Here is a 25619-nt window from a genome sequence, read left to right on the forward strand (position 1 = left end):
CACTTAGACCAGTTAATCCATGATTTAAAAACAAGACAAATTTTATTTTTGTATGAGGTCAAGTTTGTTTTAATAGATTTTTTCTGTAGTAAGTAAACTCATTATAACAAAACTCATCGTCGGATTATCTTTGATACTAAAATTCACGTGATAATCTGAAAAATCAGTGTTACAAAGTCGCAAAAACAGAAGAAACAATATTTTTTTCTTTTAGTGGTGTTCCTGTTTATTTCTTTTCTCCTTTCTAAAACACTGGTGAAAAAAAGGTACTACTTATATCCAAACTAAAGTTTAAAATGACAAAAAAAAAACCTTCCAATATTTCAATGTAAAAGTAAAATGGAAGTACTCAAATCCATTCAAATGCTCATTTACAACATCAGAAAACAGCTATTATGCTAACATAAATGAATCCTTTTTACACTTCTTTTATTTACAGCCATATTGAGTATTTTTGTGCCTTGATAAATATATAGAGGTTATGACTGGTAAAAAGTAATAAAGAATACAAGCAAAAGCTGTAACAATACTAAATTAACTCATACTGACTGGATTCTTTTAAGAAAATGATGAGGGGGAATCTCAGCTGGAGACTGCAGCTCCAGGGAGGAGATGCGTCTCAAAGGCAGTTGCCACAGATATTAAAGGATTACTCAAACAGGCATGAAATATTCAAAGCAACATTCCGGGTGTGTTTTTGATAAGGAAAAACATTATAACATGATGTAAAGCTCAAAAAAGTCTGATTTGACCTAATACTGCCCCTTTCATATTTTCTCTTCAAAGACATCAAAACAGGCTGCAGGTAGGCTGTCTTTCCATAGCGATGATTTAAGATTACACATTCTGAGATTTATTGCTTCTAGTAGGCTATTAGACACGTAAAAAGTATGATGCTACAAGGATGGCAATACCTTGAAAAAATAACAGAAACCTTCTATTATTAAAAAAAAAGGTTTCATATATTTGTGCCATTATTGAATTCAACCACTGATTTCAGCAAACACCAGTGGACAGACATTTTTGTTATGAGTCTGTCAGCTGGCATCAAGTTGAACATTTGGGGTCTCAGAATGAAACAGCTTGGAGCCGTTCAGTCATGCAGTCAGCGCTGATCTCAACAGTGTGTCCCCACAGCAGAGTAAGCAGTGGAGGTGGAGGGCTCTCTGTGGATGGTGCTAAATGGTGAGAGCTCCAGCTCAGCTGTGGGACATTCATTTTCAACTTCTCTGTTGTGGGGTGGGCTGCACTCCTCGCAGCAGCAGCAGCAGCAGTCCAGAAAGGCTCTGGTGAATGGTTGGCACAGACAGAACAGCAGCACAGGGGTCCCTGCAGACTTGCAGAACAGCAACAGCTGGCTGACCAGATGCAGGATGTCCAGGGTCTCCCTGGGAATGCCAGCCGCCATGTACATTGTGATGATGTTGCAGATGTTCTCAGGGATGATGCAGAAGCCATAAAGGATGGCCAAGGCCACCACAGCACAGTTCATCTGGCTTTCCAGCTGGATTTGCTTCTTGCTCCCTCGTACACAAGCTCGCTCAGCATGAAGGATCTTTCTGGCAGTGACCAATGAGCTGCAGATGGTGAACAGCGTTGGCAGGCAGAAGTAGCAGCCAAAGTACCACCAGAGGCGTGCACTGTCATAGGTCAGCCCCAGGACGTACAGAGTGTCTGGGAGCTCAGTTGAGATCTGAACCGCACAATGTTCATAGGGCGTCACATCGGGGGCGTCACTGTCCTCTGTCACCAGCTGTCGGATGAGCAGCTCAGGTAAAGCCAGCAGCAACGCTCCAACCCAAATGACTGCCAGCTTGGCCGTGGTAGATGCCCAATTCTCAATCATCTCATAGTACATCTTCACATTGGTGGCTGCACGAAAACGGTCGATGCACAGAGCGCACAGTGTGAAGGTGGTGACCCCGAGAGACGCCACCTGGGAGAAGAGCAAAAGCAGAATGTTAAGTGATATAAACACCAATCCATGAACATCACAACACTTACCCTGATCTGATGAACCTTTGCACCTGCCACAAAATATCTTAGACATAGTAAGCTAGCACCTGACCAGTGTTTGCACACACAGAATTTCACTTGTATTTACCAAAGAAATATTTGCCTTTTTTTACTTTTGCTGCTGACTGTGAGAACAGTTGAATCAGGATCAACACAAAGAAAAACTTACTATATTTTTGTGAAATCATTTAGAATGCCGAAGGTCATCTCTATTAATCTACAGACTGCTCCTTTGCAATCCAGTATTTTATTTCAGTAAAGCATCCTCACATTATGCGCCAGGTTTATGAGTGGAATACTTTGGTTATTTAGATATTTTTAAGTCAAGTTTCTGAGAACAGAGAGGCACCTTAGAACACTTATTTCTTTAGTGACAGTGATTTAGAATTTAATTATTTTACACAATCAAAATGACAAGTCTAAATCTTCCTATTTTTAATTAGGACTGTAGCATATCAGTCCCTCAGGTATAAACAGAAACCACAGCAGGCTGGATAAGATCTAAAGCCGAATAGCCAGTTTGAACAGGAACTTGCTCCATCACTGATGATGTGTCCAGATTTATCAGTGGATGTATTCGCACATGAACTCTGTGAGACATCAGTGACATGTGGAGAAAGACTGGATGAAACCACAAATAGGGTGGTGACTACTGGAATGTCAATGACAGCTCGGAGAGACAGCTCCAGTGGTGACCCATTCTGTGTCCACTGAAAGGAAGACACCCAAATAAAGCTATGATGAACTCAATGGAAAGGACGAGCTTCAGATTGATGGACATAACAGTAGCAGACGCAGGAAAAGGACTACTGACTATGAGCAAGCAGTGTTCATGTGGTAGTCTGCAAGAACTTGCATGGCCTGAAAATCCACCAAGCGAAGATGAAGTGTTTGCTGAGAGCAGGAGTAACACAACGCACAGTCTAAACAACCTGGTGAGATGTAGGAGGAGCCCACAAGAGTCTCCCCAGAGTGCCCAGAGCCTTCAAGTGTTGTTGACTAATCCTGCAAGCACTGAGTCATTACTGAAGTGGATTAAGTGGTGTTGTGTCCAGTACTTCTCTCAGAAGGAGTGAGAGCACCCAATCCAGCTGCAGCCCACAGCAGAATTCATAAAGTACCTTTTTAGCAGAATTTATGCAAGGAGATTCACCTGGGATTAACAACCTTCGTCCAACAGTCATTCATTCATTCCATAGGCTAATTTATTATCAGCCGGAGTTAAATTAGCTCCCACGGATCGCACTCATTAATAGTCACTCTCCTATTGATGGAACCATGACTGTTGATCTTTAGCAGACTACTCTTAGGAAGAGCCTGACCAGGTCGTCACAGGCAACACACACCCCTTCACACTCAGGTCTAAGGACAATTCACAGAAACCAATGAATGTAACAGTCATGTTTTTGCACTGTGGGAGGAAGCCAGAGTACCCACACATCCATGAAGACAATTGACACCATGCTGGAAGGCAACATGCATTCCCACAGGCGAAGCAGAAAAATCCTGAAGGAGAATTTCTGCGCATTAGTTGGTCATATGAAGCTCAAACTCACTTGTTTTAGGCAGAAAAACAGCGATCCAAAGAAACAACAGCAAGTCCTTCTCTGAATGGCTCTTATAATCTGAAAGTTTTGGAAAGTGTGTCAAATTACAGGCAAAAAATGTGTAAGATAACTTTTTACTAGTTTAATGAACTCCCAGATTCCCTGTTCAGTTTACCTTTTTATTGACTCCCTCTGGTTCAGTTAGAGGACAGTGGGTTGAATGGGTTGAACTTTAAGATTATCTGTGCTACCGTGTCTGCGTGTTTTAGGCCTGCCTTCTGCCCTCAGTTTCGACCCTGTTACCTGTAGGTGATGAAGATCCAGCAGCACTAAGGGCTGCAGCTCCTTCTCATATGATGATGAAGAAAACAAAGGAAATGCAACACAGGAGAAGTGAATGCTGCAAGTTATCGACTCTATCAATCTGCTGGGTTTCTTGAGTACGTACATTTTTAACCAGTCTCAATAATAAAATAAACTTGATGCATAACTAGAAGCAAATTAAAATATATATGATTGACTTGGAATCTGTCTATGATTGAACTGATTTTTTGTGAAGTTTCTTGATGTAATGTGTTGTTATAGAAATAACCTGAATTGAAATATTTCTTGTGAACAATTGGTTCAAACCTCTACAAGTCACAGATTTCTGATTAAAATAGTTTCCATGTTTCTAGTTTCAGTTGAACCCATTTGAAATTATTTGTTTGAACTCAGACAACAAACGAGAGTGTTAGTGATGTCTAACAGAATCTGTGGTGGTTGGTACGTTACTTCTGCCTGTTTTATTCAAAGAAATTCAGAGTATGTTGCTGCTGCTGTTCTGAGTTTCCTGGAACAAGATTTCAACCCTTTTAGTGATGAAGGATTGAGTGTGTGTTTATGTCGAGAAGACATTGTTGCATTGAAGCTAAATTATAAATAGAGCCTATTTAGAGGAGCTTAACACTGTTTACAGTGATGCAGACAGTCCTGTGGTCAAGGTCTAATCTCAGTCTGAGAGGGGGCTCACTAATCCCACTCCCCAGTCTGGTGGGTGAGCAGATTGTAACACATGCAGAAGGTTTTTCACAGTGTGATGTGACCTTAATCAGATAAATAAGCCCTCCTTTCATTTAGATTTAGATGTGAAACTGGATCCAACTTCTTCTCCTGGGATCTTTATGTGCAGAACCTCTAAATATCTGGCTGCAGCTGTCAAAGTAACCTTCATCAAGCTAAGCATGCCTGACAGGGTGGGCAAGTATAGGCAGGAGAATGACTGAGAATAATCTAAAAGTGGTTTTAATAACTATACAAATGAACCCTTACAGCATTCATAAAAACAGACTCCTTTCATAAATTCTTTATGAAAAGTGAAAGAGCATGAGCAAAGAAATGGAGCACACCAATATTAGAATCGGCGCAGACTTTTACTTCAACCTGACAGACAGCAGAGGGAGAATTGTTGAGTTGAAGCAAACATGTGCTGCAGTGTTAGTGTGTCAAGATATGACATGTTTGATAACACACCCTCAACCTCAGCCACTCCTGCCTTCTTTTGGGTTAGTGTGTGTGCCTCCTTTAAAATGATGGGAATTCCTCACTTTGGTGAATAATATTTATTCATGCTGCGTTCAGTTACAAGAACGTGTTATGGATTCTGTGTTTTCCTCTATCTCTTATCTGCTTACATGCACACTGCTGTTGCCATGTTCATCTTTGTGTCGGAGTTGGCAGTTCTCTTGTATGCTTCCTCACCACATGTATGTATGTTGGCACCAGCTTTTAAAGGTGTTCAGTTTGCTGTCTCATTATTTTAGTTAGATTTAAATTAATTACCTTTTTCTCATTACTAAGTAGTGCTGCTGGTTGCTAGAAAACCCTAGTGAAAAAAAAATACTTTAGTATATTTCAAATGTACATTTGTGTAAGTACATTTTAAGTATACTAAGTATTAAGTGTACTACATATAAATATATATGAAGTATACTTACAGCATGCTTGTACCAATTTTGGCATTGTAACTTTAACACACTTAGATATGATTGTACCACAATACACTTAAGAAATATATTAAATAAAAATATACTTTAAGTGAACAAAATATGTATTTTCTCAAGTGTACCAGTGAAACAATATGCTATTAAAGATTTTTTGTATATATTTTAAAATATATGCTCAAAGTGGATTATTTTAAAATTCACTTGAAGCTTACTTTAAAATCATTAAATATATTGATATTTCAGTATATTTAAATTGCATCTCAGTGTTTACTTTAGGCTAATGAAGTATGCCTTTTTAGGTGCCTTAATAATTCTATGTTGTTAAAATGGCAAAGAATAAAAAAAAAATAACAATCCTTATAGTGGAACTGGTGGTAAGTTTGCTTCAAAATGCTTAATTATCTTCGTTTAATTATAAACAGTGCAATACTTAAAGGCAAACTTAACGTTGGTTTCAGAAATAGTAATTTTTATCAATTTTATTGTTATTTTTATGATTATTATCAGAATCATTCAGCTTCATGTTATAACTGCATGGAGGCTCTGTGTGTTGTGACTTAATATACTGTAGTTTTCTTCATAAACTTAATTTGGTTTTAATTAAGCTCAGTATGCCAAAGAGACTTTGATATTGTGAGACTGTTATCACTCTTTCATAATTGTTTTTATCTTCAACATATTTTTGCAGTTTAAGCAAATCAAGATGAAAAACCTAAAGACTTTCCTGTCTCAGAAGAGTCCATGGCTCCACCAGATCACCACACCAGTTCTGAGGATGAACCTCCACATCGTCTTGATGGTGTAAGGCTTGTTGTTTTTTCTTACACTGAGCAGCTTGCTATATTTTTTTTACCCCTCCAGGGGGTCTTTTGTGGGCTCTAGTGTCCCTTATATGATAGTAGGCTGACAGGAAACGGGCATGTTTCCTGCCCCCCTCTGGTGTCTTCCCACCAGAGGGGGGAAGACATGCGGGAAATGTCGTCGGGTCCGGGAATCGAACCCGCGATGGCCGTGTCGAGGACTCAAGGCCTCCAAATATGGGTCGCGCTATCCCCTACGCCACCACGGCACGCCCAGCTTGCTACATTTTTAACAACAAAAACTGGTGTATTTCAAACTCTAAATGCTTAATAAACATAATTTGTTGTAAAAATAATTGGACAGAATTTATTCCCCTTGTTAATCTACCATTTCTCTTTCATACATTTTATTCATTGTTAGCTTTCAGGGCCCTGTGATGGACTGGTGTGATCCAGGGTGAACTCCCCCTCTCATTTGATGACTGCTGGAGATGGGTACCACCAGCCCCCCTTACCACCCTGCAAGGATCAACATGTTCAGATCATGGATGGATGGAAAGCTTTTAAGGTAGTTTGTCTCCCTTAAGTAGTAAAACAACTTTATAGTTAATACCAACATCAACTGATTTTATGATATTGCTGACTACTTTTTACTACTTCTAACATATACAGGCAAAGAAGTCGCCCAAAAATGTTTTTTCACCCCAGGCATCCGATCCCAATCATCATAAGTTCTGATGATGCAACATACATAGCGAGTCCACAACATCTTAAAATTGGAAGTCTTACTTTTTTCTTTGCCTTTTTTCTCTACTCTTTAAAATACAAGTGCTTTCCTTGTTTAATTACGCTACTGTTTTATTCTTTTTTTGTAGGTTTCTGTAAACTGCCGTGGCGCAGTGAATGGGACTGTTCCGTCATTGATCCTCACTGTTCTTAGGAAGGATAAACATCAGTTTGTCTGGAGTAATACTGGAATAGAGTAATACATTGTATTAAAATAATACTCTGTCCTTGGTGAAATATTTTTCTAAAGTGTACCTATTGTTTTATTGTGCTAATTTTTATTTAGCATATTGTCTGTAAACTTTTAATATATTGATAATTTGTGCAATTCTCTGGTAGTATATTAGCATTGTAGCATTGTGAATATATTAAATGCACAATGTAATTTTTTAAATCTTTAAAGTGTGTTGTAATTTATCCTTCTGCGTAAATTACCTGGTATGTTTGCAGTACTGTAGTGTTTATGAAGCATGTAATGTACAAAGTGGCAAAGAAAAATAACAAAAGACATTGATAAGTAACTAAAAAGTGTACTTCATTAGCAATTATTGTAAACCGAAAGTGTAATTGGAGCATACTGTGATCACACCACTGATATATAAAATATGTAATGCTGGAAGTCTTTCTAAATATATTTTAAATGTAATTTGATCACAAAAATAGTACACTTAAGATATACTAATCAAGCACGTTTACATTACATAAATTCAGTTGTTCCAAAAAAGCATGTGATAGCACTTTGTACACTTTAAATTGTGATTTTCTACAATTACATTTTACTATTAAAATGCACTAAGTACAAAATTAGTTGTTCCAAAATAACACACTTCAAGTATACTGGTGATTAGTCTAGCTTCAAGTATGCTCAAGTATGCTAGGATTTAACATACTTAGTATATTTATTTTTCAGGGAAGTAATGATTATCAGATACATTCATGCTCACACCTGGTTTCACAAGGCCGTCCATGTGAATTCCTTCTTATTTTCACAACACACTGTTCTGGCTGGCCCGGGCAAAAGCTTCAGGCCCAGTTAACAGGTTTCAGCCCGCAAAACACCAGAACCAAATTCATTCCACTGAGACCTGATCAATCCACCAAGAGTCTGTGGGTTCAATCAGGTCTCAATGCCTTACATACAGAATGGGACATAAAATAATAATAATAAGATATATGCAAAGAATATAAACAATAACAATAAAAAGAAGAGAGGGAATAAACAAGAAAAATAGTATTGTATAATGTAATAAAAAATATATGTATATGTATTAAAAATCACCTGTGCACAACACGTTTGATTTTTCTGTTAGACCCAAAACTAGACACTACTCTAAATTTCTCCAGGGACGAACCGCTCCTCAAATTGAGTAAACAGGAGGGGGATATTTTTTGCATTGGGTGATATGAGCCCTTTTCCGGAGTTTTAACCACAACCCCCAGCCCATAGGCCTAAACAACAATTTACTAATCATGAGTACTCATTGATCTTGTCAGAAACTCAGTTTCCCATGCACAATGCTATGTTATATTCCATTAGACCCAAAAACCACATGCTATTTCTAAATTTCACCAGGGTACGACCCGTCAAACGGGAGGGGTCTATTTTTTTGTGAACTGATCGGTTTCTGTCTTAACAGAATTAAGTAACAACTTAACCACGGGTTTTACACAATAAAGACTAAGTGAATGTCCCCCTGATATTGTCAAAAATTTGAAGGCCAGAAATAGGTGACAGGCCAGAAACAACAATCGAGCTTTGCAGTCAGACGTTTTGTAAACAAACCGAAAGCAAAAAAAAAACAAACAAACAAAAAAAAACATTCTGCCTACCAGTTAAGTTGTGTACACACCAAAAAGCTCCATTTTTGGTCACCACGTTCTGGTCTCAGGAGCCCGAAAACCGGCTCAGACAAGCCCCAAGTTGTTGCAGTTCAATCATTTTTATCTCTATGCACCACTCAGGCCCATTTACCAGTTTCAGGACCTGAAAACTGGTCCTGAAACCATACACCCTTTTACGGTTTCAACTGCAGAACTGGGCTTCACCAGAACAACTCAGTAATAACACTGAGGGATTCTGGTCGGGTCCTGAAACTGGTAAATGGGCCTGGGTGGTGCATAAAGATAGAAACGATTGAACTGCAAAAAAGGTAAATCAGAATTTTGTAAGAGTATAAATAGAGTTCCACCAATTGCAGTTTTCTGGAATGATCTGCCTATTCCGATTTTGGCTCATACCATTTTTGTGTGAAATCTTGCTAAATATAGCAAGAAAGTTGGTAACAGTGGGATGACTATTGATAACTGCAAAGATGCAGACATGACCTGGTGGGTATATCAGTCAAACCTCCCCCACAGCAGAGCAACATAGGACAATAGCTGATTTTTAGACCTTTGCTGAGGTAGATAAGATCAGTGGATGAGATTGGCTTCACATCTACAGTAAGTATCAGCCGATCACTAATCTCCCAAAATTAAGGAACTCTGTTCATCCCTAACTTGAGAACTATGGTGGATTAATAGCATCAAATCAAAAACTATTGACTTTCTACTCCTGAAGCAGAGTGAAATCAGTTGGATGTGATTTGGGTGTGACATGGAGAGCTTTAAAAAAGTTTTCAATTCCTCATACTTTTCCAGTTGTCACATTCTAACCTCAAATGTCAGTATTTCATTGGGACCAACATAGGTCAGAATTATTAAGTGGAGGAAACATGATGTATTATTTTCACCTTCCTAACAGATAAAGATCAGAAAAACATAGTCTTTATATCCATAGCCATTTATTTTGATTCCCCCAAATAAAATCCAGCAAGACTTGACTTCAGGATTCACCACAGTAGAAAAAAAACTCCATCTGTGTGCAGATGAACCTCAGTCTAAATGCAGCTGGTCTGGTTCTGGCCTCAGAGGTTCTTTAAGATCAAGCATCAACCAGGGAATCCGGCAGGAGGTCAGGCAGAGTTTAAAGCAGAGTTAGGTTCTACAACAACATCCCAGAGTTCTGATCAATCAATCCTTCATCTGGACATGGAGACAGGATGGACCAGCTGAAGACCTACCAGTACATGGACATTCACCTGGACTGACAGGAGAGCATGGAGACTTTGGATGAGCTGCAGAGATCCACAGCTCAGGAGGACAATCTGCTGACACACTAGTAATCCTACACAGCACGCCTGGCCTGTATTGATTTAACATTGAGCATGATTACGCTCAGCAGTAGAAAGCCCTTCAACCAGCCTCTCACCTCCAGGTAGGGGACGATCCTGCAGGAGAACTCTCCCAGCAGCCAGTTCTTGGTGAGCTCGTGGAAAACCACGAGTGGCAGGCAGAAGAAGACAACGATGAAATCCCAGAGCGCAAGGTTTGCCAGCAGGGAATTGGAGATGCTCCTCATGTAGTAGTTGTGGCACACAATACACATGAGTGCCACGTTCCCGATGATGCCTACGCTGAAGATGAATGCGGCCACCAGCAGCACCGCCCAGGCTCCGTAGGACGCGGCAGTGAGGGGATAAAATGGGTTCTTCATCTGCTTGCGTCTGGTCCGCGGGTTCCCTGGTCCAAACGGCGTGGTGTCAGGAGTGTCCGGCAGGGAGTAATCCACCTCCTCCTCATAGTTGCTGCTGTTGAATATCAATGGGAAAGGGGGTTCCCGCTCCTGCGCCATAGCGACCGGTGCCTCCAACAGCGGCTCGCTTCGCCTCCTCCGGTTCTGATTGGACCTCGGATCCTTCTCATCGGTTCTGATTCCGCATTTAAGTCCTTGCCCGTTTTTTTTTAGCCCTACTTCCACAGTACATTGGGTTTTTCGCATGCTCTCCTGTGTGCGTAAATGTCCATGTAGTGCAGAACGTTTACGCACAGAGAGTTGGCGCAGCGCTCCTTGTAGCTTGGCTAGTTCCGGGCCCAGCGGGGGAAACACGGCTACACGGCTGGGTATTTGGGGGGGCCACGACCTGCTCAGCGCATTCCTCTCGGGGGTGGTAGCTTCATTATGAGGACCGGGACGCGAGCCTTGGTGCCGGCGGAGCGGAGCGGCACCGATGTTACTCCACAGCAGCAAGCAGAGGAGCCGCTGAGGCAGCATGGTGGTTCGGCTTAAACAGAGGGGGGGGTCGGGCAGCGCCACTTTGCTCGGTCCATCTCAAGACTGTGCTGTCAGGTCAAAGAGGTCTTGAGCTTCTAGGAATATGAGCAGCGCTACCAGGGTCCACTCCCGACTCCCGGGCAGACTAGGATCTGTGCGGGGAGCCGATGTGCTGACACCAAGGCCACCGCTCGTACGACTGAAGAGCCCCGAAGTTTGAAAAGTTCCACCTCACGAAGCTCTGAGGCAGAGAAAAAGGCCCGGCAAGGGAAGGAGAGAGTCTGGGGTGAGGGAGGGGACCGAGGTGGAAGATTACTAAGAGTAGGGAGGGAGAGGGAGGAGCAAACATCCGTCAAACTTCCCCTATTAATTCTGTTTATCTTGCAGAAAACAGTGGCAGTGATAACCCTGATTATGGAAAGGACAAGAGTTGTGGCACCCTCAATAGAATCAGAATCAGTTTCTGTGCAATAAAGAGTAACCATGTCAATAAGTCACTTTAGAGAGAATTATACTACATTGAAGAATATCCTTATTGTATTTTAGATATAAAATAATGGATAACAAATACTTTCCTGCATTTTTTTTACATACTTTATAACTGGTCCTATTCATAAAGAGAAACTTCTGAAAGTTCTATTCTTTTTCCAAATAGTTTGATCATCCCATAACATCTCACCTGTTCAATCTGCTCCAGTCTGGTTTTGTCCTCACAGAGAAGAAAGTGAAGACTCCATATAGGTGAGCTCTCCTCCAACATGACCCCTGACCCTGTGATCAGTTTTAACTTATAGCCACACTGATAAGCCAGAACATTATGACCACCAATAAAATATCTGATTCAAGCTTACTGATTATACTTTTATTTAGAAAATCATTACATTACTATGGTGAATGGTGGAGACAACTTTGGGATGGAAACAAACAGAAAGCATCCCATCAGCGCACGGAACAGGTTTCCCACCAAGCAGCTCAGAAGACAGAACACTTGATGTGTTTGAATGTTAGGTGCTGTGCTTCAGGTCCAGTCCAGTCCAGACGGGTCCATTGTGCTTCATTGTGCATTGTCCAGACTTTTACAGCAGGGTTTGATGACCACAGTATTGCAGATCTGGTAGCAGGTCTGGCTCTGCCTCTCCTCACCCTCTGTCTGGTACGCCATGAGACACAGGTCGAGCCATGGCCGCTCACCTGTAATACATGTGAGACGTCATTAAGGTCACCTGAACCCTGGACTGGACAGGAAGAGTCATGAGGCGACTGTGAAGGTGCTGAGACAGACAGACTGTGGGATACATTCTGCCACTGATTTCTCTCAGTGCCACAGGCCTTCATGGACTCAGAGCAGAGCTGGGTTGTTGGTCCCATTACATACCTATGCTGCCTTCCGCTGGACAAAGTGTATCCATGGTCTGATGAATGCTGTTTTGAGCCTCCTGATTGGTTGAGATATCTGTTGCTGCCACATTGAAGAAAAGCTCCTGAAGACAGAAGCAACGCAGTTTAGTTAGTAAGCCAGCAATTCTGAGCTGTCAGCTGATAAGGGTGCAGACAGGAAACTGATGCTTTTAAAACAAACCACTGATCTGTCTAGAGGGGCCAAGTTTCTGTAACTGGGGACAGTCTACAGTTTCAAAGATCAAACAATCTTTCATCATTTTTCAGTCAATTTTTTCAGCCAGTTTTCAGATGAAAAACACTAAATAATACAAAGTAAACAGAATCAGATAAGAACCAGAATAAAGAACACTGCTGTGTAAAGTTCCTGGTCTGATGACTGAAAAGCCACCAAAATGAATTAATATATTGTTAGGAAAAAATAATTCTGTGTTTTCTTCTATCTCTTTTATCTGCTCACATGCACACTGCTGCATCCTTACATAGCCAGAACATACAAGACTGGCAACAGTAACACATAAATAAAAACTGATTAAGGCGGGCTAACTCCCCTTAGAGAGGGTAGTGATTTGGTTGGGTTCTGAAACTGGTAAGCGGACCTGGGTGGTGCACAAAGGGGAAAATGTCTGAACTACAAGAATATGTTCATCAAAAATATTAATGACATCCATCTTTGTGTCCTGTTGTCCTCAGCTGTGAGGAGCTGGAGTTGAAAAGAAGATATGTCCTTCACAGTGCTGTTTCAACATCCCTACTGACTGCTTCTCTGCTGTCTGGAAATATCTCAGTTCAGAGTGCATCATTCTAATACTCCCATCATCAGGTTATGGAACAATGGTTCCTATGCTGTTGATTCCAAGTCTCCCGTATTAAATGTGCACCACTATTTTGTCCCAAGTTCTGCATGGGCAAGACTTTTTCTAAATGTGAAAATATAAACACACACACACAACATATCCTCTTATAAACGAACACAGAACCTCAGCAGGTTAGTAAATAGCCCTTAGAAACAGAGAGGCTGGATGACTAAATGAGGATCCACTCACAAACCAGGTCATTATTGAGATGAGATTTTGTAGTTCCACTTTAGTGAAGGTGATGTCATGGGCGACCCGTCCAGGCTGTACCTAGCCTTGGTAAACACACAGGCTCTAACTCCTGCATGAACACAGCTGTTCTCATATTGCAGTCAGATGTTCCAGCTCAGACTTTACCTGCCTGACTGACCAGGGCATGAAAATCAGAAACTCACGGCATGTCTCCATAGGTAGACGTCCAGAGTGTCCGTGGCATCCTGCAGCTGCAATTTCAACAGCAAGACCAGCTGCAGCGGCTGCACGCCGAGGGCTGCAGAACACAAGCAAACAGACAGAAGGCGACCGCAGTCACGTTAAGGAGGTAAATTTGTCTTTAACAGCCAGCCAGCCAGCCAGCCAGCCAGCCAGCCAGCCGCAGGAAATCCAGACTCCAGCTATGCTCTCATTGCACTCACTCTGGCGATCCTTGCAGTTTCCAGGTCAGAATGGATTTTTCCTAGTGTGGCTGTTGTCTTCTTATGCAATTCAGCTCAATTCAAATATTGATTCACATATCAGTCTAGCCTTTCTTCCATTCACCTGGATTCCCTCAGGTAGATTTTCCATCTGGCCAATGAGCAAATTGAAGGAGAAGTCTATTCGCTGTTTGGAGGGTCAGCAGAGGAGGATGGCTGTTTACAGTGCAGCCAATTTCTGATAAAATTCATAGTGCGGAACTGGCGCATTACATCCCAGTTAGTGATTGGGTAAAATTTAAAAGCTCAACATAGTCCACACTTGCAGGAAGCAATGACTTCTTAACAGTCAAGACCCAGACCCTGTTGAAGCAAAGTGCTGGACATGGGGCTGGTTTTTACCAGTCTGGAGTGAAAAATGTTTCACTTTTTTGTTTTTATATTAATATACTGTATTTTCCGCACTATAAGGCGCACCTAAAAACCTTCAATTTTCTCAAAAGCCAACAGTGCGCCTTATAATCCGGTGCGCCTTATATATGGACCAATATTGAGCCACAACAGGTCTCGCAACTACGGTAAACAGCTGCCGACTTCATTTTCCCCCGTAGAAGAAGAAACGGGGGAAAGGAGCTGCCAACTTCATTTTCCCCTGTAGAAGAAAAAGCGTGCGGTGCACACTGGGTTTTGTGTAAAGACCCCAAAATGGCTCCTATTAAGAGACGCTTACGACGCAGAGTTTAAGCTCAAGGCGATCAGTCACGCAGTAGAACACGGGAATAGAGCAGCAGCGAGAGAATTTAACATGAACGAATCAATGGTGCGGAAGTGGATATATATTGTGATTGCACTAACGTTTGATTTACCGTAACAGTATCAGACTGTTTTTTACGTGTTTATTGAATCGAGGAAAAGTTCCCCTCCACTATATGTTATACCTTGCTGTTGTTAAAAGATAAACTGTGTCACGAAAATACTATGTCATTTACTTTACCTCGGGGAAAATAATCAAACAGCTGTTTATTCATTTTGGGAATGAACAGAGTTGTCAGAACGCTGGTTTGTAATCTATTAATAAAGTTTGACTGACCTATCTGACTGTTTTGTTGACATTCCCTTTAGCGCAGTTCCATCTAATGGATGCATAACGTAACCCCTGCCTCTACTGTAGCGTCTATTCCATGCGCCTTATAATGCGGTGGGCCTTATATATGAAAAAAGTTTTAAAATAGGCCATTCATTGAAGGTGCGCCTTATAATGTGGTGCGCCTTATAGTGCGGAAAATACAGTAGTTGAGATTTTGTCAGACTTTTGAAAACTCAAATGATGACAGTCCAATTAGGATGTAATTAAGGTGATTGGAAACTCAGGAGGTAGGAGTTCATCAGGCTGAAGGTTTGATTCCCATTCTTTTCAACTCCATCATGGTGTGTTGGACAAGAGACTTCACCCACCTGGCCTCACCTGCTGGTGGGGGTCAGACTGGCCCAAGGCAGCTAGGGCTACAGCCAGTAGCTCAACACCATAGGTGCGTGTGTGTGCTCTGGGGTCCTCTGGATCAGATTGAGTGCTGTACCAGTTCAGACTATTTATTACCATAAGAAGTTAATGCTGAGTGACATATAACCATAACCTGGTTTTGTTTGGAAATTTTAATCCATTAAACATTCAGTTGTTCTTTCTTTAACTTATAAAGCCTGTTACTATGGTTACTGTTTTCTCTCTCATCTTCAACTACAGGAAGTAGTGAAGCATGTCTCACTCTCTGCGATTATCGTCTCATCGATCTGCTCCACTCCTGCAGCACTCGGCTCCCTCACTGCAGCCTCAGAGCACCACTTACACCTGCAACACACGCACAGCTGTCAGAGATGCTGTCCCTAACACACTGGTGGGACTGTTTGGGTTTTGGTTCTGTTATTATGTGATGCTAAGAGTAGAGGGGCTGGGCTGTTACCCATAGTGTCTGTTTGCTCCTCTGAACAGGAAAGGTGCGGTCAGGTCCAGCAGGGCCAGCTGGCCACAAGATGGCGCCACTGGAACAACGTTGGGGTAGGCAGATGACAGGTGCTGTGTCTCCTCCAGAGAGCACCCTGGAAGGAGGGAGGGAGGGATTAAAATGAAAACATCATTTCCTTTGTTGCAGATCTGATGAGAAGAAAAACCACAAAGTTTAAAAGATTTCATCTTAAAAACAAAAAGACGCTGAAGGAAGTTGCAGACATTTCCTGGTCTTGACTGTTACCCATGAGGAAGATGAGCTGCTCGGTTTTGCCCTCCGTCATGAGCTTGGTGGACAGGTGAACACTGGGAGAGTGCTGTTGGGATGCTGAGGCGTCTCCTGGTAGGTCCATATGTCCAGACAGCGCCCATGGAGGAGGAGTACAGGCTGTAGGACGTCGGGTTGCTTCAGAGAAGATCCTGGCCAGCAGCTCTTCATCTGGGACGTCCTTACTGGGAACACAGTGGAGCTTTCATTCTCACACAGAACAGCACACTTTATCTCTATAGCGCCAATTCACAACACGTTGCAGAACTGCTGTTCTGCTTATAAATTAATTTCCTTTGAATGTACAAGGAAATTTAGGCTGATGTTTATAGCAACTCTCTGTCAATAGCAGGAAGGAAAGTGGGAGGAGCACAGAAAGCTCTGCTTCCACTGTTTACTCAAAGGACAAGAAAGAAAGGAAGGATATTCATAAGTCCGGGAAGGAATACTTGAGCAGATTCTCTTCATTACATGTCTGCCCTCAGGAGGGCGCTACAGGCTCATGGTGGGGGCCTAATGATGGGCGGTTTGAATCGGCTGACAGAATCTAGTTCATTGTGCTTTTAAACATGAGATCCTTTACGATATGTTTAGCTCATTGTCTAAACGTTTCTTTAAAATCCTAAATAAATATGAAATAACTAGATTTTATCTAAGCTGCTTGTGACCAAGCCCAGACTCTGTCTTGTCTCACTGTTCCAAATTGTCCTAACAGAGCACTTTGCTCTAAGAGGCTTTGTCCACATGTTCACCTGTCTATAATTACTCCTGTCCACCTGTCCTGATGTCCGCATGTCCCCCTTTCCACGTGTGTATATGTCCTGTTAAAATAAACAATTCTGTGTTTTCCTCTACTTTTTTAGCTTCTTGCATGCTCGTATTTACCCAGACGCACACATATGTCCCCGCATGTACAGTATATGGAAAGAGTAAGGCTAAGGTAAAAGGAAGTGACACACCTGGGAACGCTCTCATTAGGGCTTAGCTTAGATAGAGGCTTAGATAAAAAGAATAATCTCGAAAGTTCACATGTTCACCTGTCCATCATTCCTCCTGTTCACATGTCCACCTGTTCTCATTTTCACATGTGCATCTGTCCACATGTCCACCGATTGACATGTGCACCCATCCACATGTCCATCATTCCGCCTATTCATATGTTCACCTGTCCATATGTTGACCTGTTTATATGTCCACATGTCCACATATTCACCTACCCACATGTCCATCATTCCTCCTGTCCACATGTTTACCTATGCTCATGTCCATCATTCCACCTGTCCACCTGTCTGTTATTATGCGATGGTAAGAGAAGAGGGGCTGGGCTCTTCTGGACCTGACCGCACCATCCATCATTTCTCCTGTCCACCTCTTTATATGTCCACTGTCCACATTTTCTCTTATCCATATGTGCACCTGTCCTCATGTCCATAATTCCTCCTGCCCACATGTCCTCATGTTCACCTATCCACTTGTGCAACCCTTCACTTGCCCACATGTCCATCTGTCAACATGTTCACCAAGCCACATGGTCACCTGTTGCTCATGTTCATCATTCATCCTATTCACATGTCCTCATGTTCATATGTCCACATGTTCACCTCATGGGTGGAAATCCTGGAGGGTTCTGAGGGGTCCAGAATCCCCCAGTCATGGACTGAACTGCTTCCTTCACTACAGGAAAACTACAGGCAGACTACAATTCTAAAACAATGCAGACGTCACGTTATCGTCCACAACTTCTTCTGTTCGCTGATTGGTCCAGTAGAAAATCTACCAAAGGGAATCCACTTCAATGGGAGTAAGGCCAGACTGAGCTGTGAAGTGAGATTTGAATTGAGCAGAATAGTGCAGGAATGCAGCAACCAGGACATTACAATGACACAGACTTAGTTTGTGCAAAACACTAAATAATATATTATACACTCCTGATCAAAATCTTAAGACCAGTCCAAAAATTGCAAGAATTAGCATTTTGCACCATTGAATCTTAAGAAGGTTCTAAGTAGAGCTTATCAGTCATCAGATCCTATGCAGTCTAGAGATTGTCCAAATGGCCTGAAGGATTATAAGTACCCTTAAGTACCCTGGTAATGGCCTCAACGCATCTCACAGTTGCACAATTGTTCCTTAGACTTAGACTTCGACTGGATAATGCAGCACAACATCAGCTGCAAAAGGTCACATCTCTCCAAAAAAACTTCATGTATGCTTCAAAACTAGACTGAAGAGCATTACCTGCAGGAGATCTGATCTCCTGTTGGTATCATAGATACCCACCCCCAACATGGACTATTCACACTCCTACCTTCTGGCCTGACGGTCAACGACCACATGTACAATAGAAGAATAGAAAAATAGAAGAATGGATGAATGGATGCTAATTTGAGCCATCAGAGTCGTCAGTTTGGACTCAGGGTCTTTTGGCCCTGTATCAGTAAGTATGGGGAGAAATCAAAAACCTAGTACTTCTAGTGTAAGGACAAATCAGTGCAAGAGACAAGAACATTTGAGCAGGGAATTGTCTGAAAACTGCCTTTACACTCAAACATGATTTTTTCAGCTGATCAAAAGTTTAAGACCATAGTCTTTAAAAGCCAAAAGCTGTGCAAACATCTGGATTCCATGTCATTTTCTGTGAAGTCTTTACACTGTCAAGACCTCCTGATGGCAAAAGCAAAAAAGCTCACTGACTTTGAACGTGGTAGGATTGTTGAGCTGCATAAGCAAGGCCTCTCACAACGTGCCATCGCTGCTGAGGTTGGATGCAGTAAGACAGTCATTTTGCATTTTTTAAACGATCCTGAGGGTTATGGAACAAAAAAGTCAAGTGGTAGACCCAAAAAAATTTCACCAGCTCTGAGCCGCAGGATCCGATTGGCTGTCCGTCAAGACACGGGACGATCCTCTACCCAAATTAAGGCCATTACTGGTGCTGACTGCAGCCCAATAACCATCAGACGGCATCTGCGAGAGAAGGGCTTCAGAAACAAAAAACGTCTTCAAAGGCCACGTCTTCTTCAACGCCACAGAATTGCCCGTTTGGACTTTGCAAGGGTGCACCAAACATGGGACATTGAAAGGTGGAAGAAAGTTGTCTTCTCTGATGAGAAAAAATTTAACCTTGATGGTCCTGATGGCTTCCAACGTTACTGGCATGACAGGGAGATCCCACCTGAGATGTTTTCTACACGGCACAGTGGTGGGGGCGCCATCATGATTTGGGGTGCGTTTTCCTTCAATGGAACAATGGAGCTTCAGGTTGTGCAGGGGCGTCAAACAGCAGCTGGCTATGTGGAGATGTTGCAGCGGGCATCCCTCATGACTGAGGGCCCTCGTCTGTGTGGTAATGATTGGGTTTTTCAACAGGACAATGCTGCAGTTCACAATGCCCGCCTGACAAAGGAGTTCTTCCAAGAGAATAACATCACTCTTTTGGACCATCCTGCATGTTCCCCGGATCTAAACCCAATTGAGAACATTTGGGGATGGATGGCAAGGGAAGTTTACAAAAATGGACATCAGTTCCAGACAGTGGATGCCCTTCGTGAAGCCATATTCAACACTTGGAGCAACGTTCCCACTAGCCTCCTGGAAACACTGGCATCAAGCATGCCTAAACGATTGTTTGAAGTCATCAACAAGAATGGTGGAGCTACTCATTACTGAGTCCTTTTTTTTGACACTTTGTTTCTGTTTTGGGGGGTTTTCGGGTTTTTTTGAGCTATGGTCTTAAACTTTTGATCAGCTGAAAAAATCATGTTTGAGTATAAATGCAGTTTTCAGTTAATTCCCCGCTCAAAAGGTTTTGTCTCTTACGCTGATTTCTTCTTTAAACATTGTGAAGCTCTACTTAGAACCTTCTTAAGATCCAATAGTGCAAAATGCAAATTCTTGCAATTTTTTGACTGGTCTTAAGATTTTGATCAGGAGTGAATACACTCCTGATCCCTATATAATATAATAATATTATATAGGGGCTGCACAGTGGCGCAGTTGGTAGCACTGTTGCCTTGCAGCAAGAAGGTCCTGGGTTCGATTCCCGGCCGGGGTCTTTCTGCATGGAGTTTGCATTTTCTCCCCGTGCATGCGTGGGTTCTCTCCGGGTACTCCGGCTTCCTCCCACAGTCCAAAAACATGACTGTCAGGTTAATTGGTCTCTCTAAAATTCTCCCTAGGTGTGAGTGTGTGTGCATGGTTGTTTGTTCTGTATGTCTCTGTGTTGCCCTGCGACAGACTGGCGACCTGTCCAGGGTGTACCTCGCCCTGGACAGGGCGAGGTACACCCTGTCCAGGGCGTACCTGGACAGGGTGTACCTGTCCAGGTACACCCTGTCCAGGTGTACCTGGACCCTGGACAGGGTCCAGGTGCACCTGGACCCTGTACCCCTGGTACAGGGTACCTGGACAGGGTACACAGGGTACCCTGTCCAGGGTACCCTGCGTACCCTGTGTACGCAGGGTACGCCCTGCGTACACAGGGTACGCAGGGCGTACCTACACAGGGCGTACCCTGTCCAGGTACGCCCTGTCCAGGGCGTACCTGGACAGGGTACGCCCAGCTACGTTCTCCGCCCGGAACGTAGCTGGAGATAGGCACCGGCAACCCTCCCGACCCCATTATTGACAAAGGGTGAACAGAAAATGGATGGATGGATATTATATTATAGTATACTTAGCAGCATTGCAATCTGAATTTGGACAGCACTATGGTTAACAGGGTATTGGAGCCAAATATGTGTATTTTTGTTTTTTGGTCACTAGATGGGGCTGTCGGCTCCAGTATATGGACAGGTGTTGAACCCAGAAGGGCATACAAGTTTTTGACTGCTGTGGCAGAGTCATTGTTAACACTGTTGCCATGTACCATGGAATAAATGGATTTTGTTCACAAATGGTTCATCAGACTGGAACAAATTTGGAATTTGGACCACAAGATGATCTCTGGGATTAACTTTACACGCAATGAACAGGTACAACGTTAGCTGCTCAGGGCATCATGACTAAGCAGCAACGGATCAACGCTTAACTAGTGCAGTATTAAACTGCACTAGTTTAATACTAGTTTAAATGTGTCCTGCTAAGTTCAAGTTCTTTGTTTTACAGCCTGTCAGTTCTGCACACACCAGCGTGTTTAGATGAGTGAAGTGGTTCAATCTGCTGTTTGGTGGGTTCAAATCTTCCATTATTTCCTGTTTTCTGCCTTGTATGACATTTGTTAAAACACAGCTGGGCTCTTAAAGACTGGACAACACATGCCTTTCTGCCTGCTGACAGGTGACTTTAAATATGGAATGTTTTGAGCAGACTGACCTCTATGGAGGATAGGTTATTCACATTTATTCTGTCCATCTACATAATTATCCATAAATGTAGCAAATGTAGCTCATGTGCTGGCAGAATGAAAGATCAGCTGAGGTGATGATTTAGTGATTTCACAGAAACAAGTGGAGCTGCTTCTGGTGCTGATCGGAGGACCTGGGAAGTGAGCTGTGATTGGAGCATTTAGCAGCAGACGGGTCAGCACCCGGCCGCAGTGTGTGGACCTACATTGCTGAACAGCTGCAGCAGAAGAGTTTGAGGGCGCGGTGCAGCTGGCGGGGCTCATAAGAGACTATCTGGGCTCGAACATGGTGAGTCTGGCCATCAGCACTCTGCTTCACCTGGGTCAGAGTCACCAGCTGCAGTTGGTGGTCACAGCACCGCTCTGCAAAACAGAGCAGAGTCACCAGCTGCAGTTGGTGGTCACAGCACCGCTCTGCAAAACAGGAAAATACACTCCATAAAGGCTTTCATTATGAATCCTCCAAAGTTTGTTCCCAAAAAACTGGAGCCAAGCTGAGGACATCGATCCTTCTTTAGTCAAATGTTTTTACTCCTGGCAGATTTCTGCAGTTTGTTTCTGTGTGTCAAGCAGGGGTCACGTTAATTTAATATTTTTCGTATTTGATCTGTATTTTTTTTATAATAGACAGAAAAATTTTAAGTCTGTCCGTCGTTTTGACAGATTACAATTCACATCCCTATTTAGTGCAGACAAGCAAGTCACTTTCAACTTTCACTTTCAAGTTAATTCCAGAGGTAGTTACATCAATCAAAAAAAGCATCCCTTCTGAATATAATCTCTGACACAGACACTGAATTTAATGCATCTGACTGGTAGCTGACAGCACACTGAAGAGTTATGGGCAGGAAGTTCTGGAGCGCGTCTGGTTAAAGAGTGCAGGTGAACCGTCTCTGGGGTCTCATAATTTAAGTGGATTCGATTGATTTCATTGTTCTGTGAGTAGTTTTTTTTTTTTTTTTTACCCCTCCAGGGGGTCTTTCGTGGGTTCTAGTGTCCCTCATATGATAGTAGGCTGACAGGAAACGGGGAAGGAGAGGGAGGAAGACATGCGGCAAATGTCGCCGGGTTCGGGAGTCGAACCCGCGACGGCCGCATCGAGGACCCAAGGCCTCCAAATACGGGTCGCGCTAACCACCACACCACCACGGCACGCCCCCTGTCAGTAGTTTTTATCACTGCAGAGAAAAGGTTAGATATGTTCATGTGTTTGATAGATGAGTGGTGGGATCTAGAGCGTTAAAAGTTAAATGCAACATAATAGACATTATAATAATATTAGAATAGAATAGAATATGACAGAATATTTTTGACTACATCAGTCAAAATGACAGACAAAAAAGTCTAGCGCGACCTCTGGTCTCAATGTTCAGATCATCAAAGGTGTTTTAACTTCAGGCCAAGGTAACATGAAGAAATACAAAAAAAAAACTCTTTTCAAATGATGGTTTCCTTTAATAGGGAGAAAAACCAAACCAGCCTGGCAGACTGTGGACTGGTGACTGCTCTCCATCTCTGTGGATCTCTGCTTTCTGTTTCAGTTCAGACACACAGTGTGTGTGATGGTGTGGCAGTCCCACACCATCACACTGCCACCACCATGACTGACTGTTTTCTGAAATGCTGTGGTAGTAACATGACACACACCTTAACAGAGTTTCCTCTTTTGTCATGCAACTTCACTCGTTGATTTGTCTAAAAATTATTCTACACTATTTCAGAACCAAACTCCAAACTCCAGAACCAAAGTTTACTGCTGTAATATTTCATCTTCATACCAGTTCTACAGTCCACCACATCGCCATCTGAAACAGAAACAGAGACGGAAATTATTGAGTGTGACGGCCATCATTAACAAAGAAAACAAAGACTAATTCTGTACTAAATATTGAATCCATTAAAATCACAAACAGAAGCTCTATTACTACGCCATAATTATAAGGATAGTTCAAACATCAGCAGCTTCTGCTGCTCCTCCCTATGACCTTCAGAGATGTGACCTTCTGGGGTCTGATCTTCAAAGGTTTAACTTTCAGGGGTCTGACTTTTAGGTATCTTTCATACCTATAAACTCTGGTGGAGTGCTCCAGACCTCCAGCAGCTCAGAGTCGTTCAGCTCAGAAACTTCTTCTTCTTGGTGGTCTAAGAACACCTCCATGGCTCTAACAGCATCCAAACAAGATCAAAGCAAAGGATTGGGTTGATTTCTATAGATCCATTCATAGGCAACACAATCAGAAGGAAATCAGAATGAAAATTACAAAAATAGTAAAAACATTTGCAGGGTGCACAAGGGGACATGGAGGAATAAAAAGGAATCCTCATTTACTTTCTCTATATTCTGTGAAAGTTTTGCAAGATCCAAAGGGTTAATTTTGAGACATAATGACATAATCAAAGCAAACGTGCATCCTTGGACGAAATTTAATATTTGTCCAACCAAATAATACATTTCCCCCATGGTGCCTCTCTCCAGCGGTCAATAGGCTAGAGATGAGGTCACCCTGGACAGATCGTCAGTCTAGCACAGTTATTGTACTATTATGTATTATTTCTTAGACCAGCAAGTATCTGTTAGCGCAGATACATCTAAGAGTAAGCTTCTTTAACCCTAACTCAGCTATTTTACCATAAATACATCATTTTCTGTGACTCATCATAATCTTTGACAGCAGGGCCAGATAGCAAGTATTTCTCTGCATTAAATTTAAATTTTGTTGTTCTTGTGACAATGACAATAAAGATTTATCTTATCTTATTGTTTAGTTTGAACTCTGCCATTATTAGACTGTGCAGTATGGTCATAGATTATAATACCCTTCATAAGTTGTGACCTGTGTGATCTTGGCTATATGGGGGTCACATATATTAGTAAATGAGAGCTGACTGTAATGAAGAGGCGACAGAAATATTAAAAACATTTTGAATCCCTCCTCTGTCCAACAAAGGACTTGGAATCATATTAATAGTTTACCTTTTTATGAAATGGCTACAGTGGGCTGACATATTTGAAGGACAGTATAAACAGTCAAAGCCTTTGTTTGTCAAACAGTGTTCAGCATCAAATACAAAAAAACTGATTAAATTTTCTCCCCTAATGTGATGCTAATAAAGAAGCCCTGAAGCTTAAAATTTCAGGTGTTGCAGACTGTGTTTCCCCAGTTTATCAATCAATCAATCAATCAAATTTTATTTGTATAGCACATTTCAGCAGCAAGGCATTTCAAAGTGCTTTACATCATTACAAACACAGAAACACAATGCGACATAGAATCAACAATCAAAACACAGCATTAAGTAAAGTTCCATCAATAAATTTGTAATTGATTACATTTCAAATACAATTCTAAACAGGTGGGTTTTTAGTTGAGATTTAAAAGAAGTCAGTGTTTCAGCTGTTTTACAGCTTTCTGGAAATTTGTTCCAAATTTGTGGTGCATAGATGCTGAAAGCTGCTTCTCCTCGTTTGGTTCTGGTTCTGGGGATGCAGAGCAGACCAGAACCGGAAGACCTGAGAGGTCTGGAAGGTTGATACAACAACAGCAGATCTTTAATGTATTGTGGTGCTAAGCCGTTCAGTGATTTGTAAACTAACAACAGTATTTTAAAGTCTATTCTTTGAGCTACAGGGAGCCAGTGTAGGGACTTTAAAACTGGTGTTATGTGCTCTGTCTTCCTGGTTTTAGTGAGAACGCGAGCAGCAGCATTCTGGATCAGCTGCAGCTGTTTGATTGATTTGTTGGACAGACCTGTGAAGACGCTGTTGCAATAATCAATACGACTGAAGATGACCGCATGGATGAGTTTCTCTAGATCTTGCTGAGACATTAGTCCCTTAATCCTGGAAATGTTCTTCAGGTGATAGAAGGCCAACTTTGTAACTGTCTT

The 25619-nt window shown here is 42.2% G+C and overlaps 2 protein-coding genes across 13 annotated transcripts in view; both read right to left on the reverse strand.

The window, feature by feature from the left end:
• Positions 1-202: 202 nt before the first annotated feature.
• Positions 203-11520, reverse strand: LOC116709030 (prosaposin receptor GPR37-like). The gene is made up of 2 exons (XM_032547267.1): positions 10385-11520; positions 203-1936 (listed from the first exon to the last, which is right to left on the reverse strand). The coding sequence occupies exons 1-2, from the start codon at positions 11225-11227 to the stop codon at positions 1118-1120; spliced, it is 1662 nt and encodes a 553-aa protein (XP_032403158.1). The 5' UTR covers positions 11228-11520; the 3' UTR covers positions 203-1117.
• A 547-nt stretch (positions 11521-12067) lies between these two features.
• The window catches only part of pot1 (protection of telomeres 1 homolog), a 96441-nt gene continuing 82889 nt past the window's right edge, over positions 12068-25619 (reverse strand). For 9 of the 12 annotated variants that reach the window (XM_032547174.1, XM_032547166.1, XM_032547182.1 and 6 more), the window contains 9 exons: positions 23796-23893; positions 23510-23536; positions 21938-22145; positions 16364-16572; positions 16076-16211; positions 15881-15963; positions 13878-13972; positions 12603-12708; positions 12068-12418 (listed from right to left, as the gene is read on the reverse strand). In XM_032547174.1, coding sequence (XP_032403065.1) covers positions 12282-12418; positions 12603-12708; positions 13878-13972; positions 15881-15963; positions 16076-16211; positions 16364-16572; positions 21938-22145; positions 23510-23536; positions 23796-23893 — 1099 coding nt within the window. In that variant the 3' untranslated portion in view covers positions 12068-12281. Of the gene's footprint in view, positions 12419-12602; positions 12709-13877; positions 13973-15831; positions 15964-16075; positions 16212-16363; positions 16573-21937; positions 22146-23509; positions 23537-23795; positions 23894-25619 lie in introns of those variants that run through there. The other 3 variants (XM_032547157.1, XM_032547191.1, XR_004336799.1) reach the window with 3 other exon arrangements.

This window comes from Xiphophorus hellerii, chromosome 2, assembly GCF_003331165.1.
Source record: "Xiphophorus hellerii strain 12219 chromosome 2, Xiphophorus_hellerii-4.1, whole genome shotgun sequence".
In the NCBI taxonomy this organism is placed as follows: domain Eukaryota; kingdom Metazoa; phylum Chordata; class Actinopteri; order Cyprinodontiformes; family Poeciliidae; genus Xiphophorus; species Xiphophorus hellerii.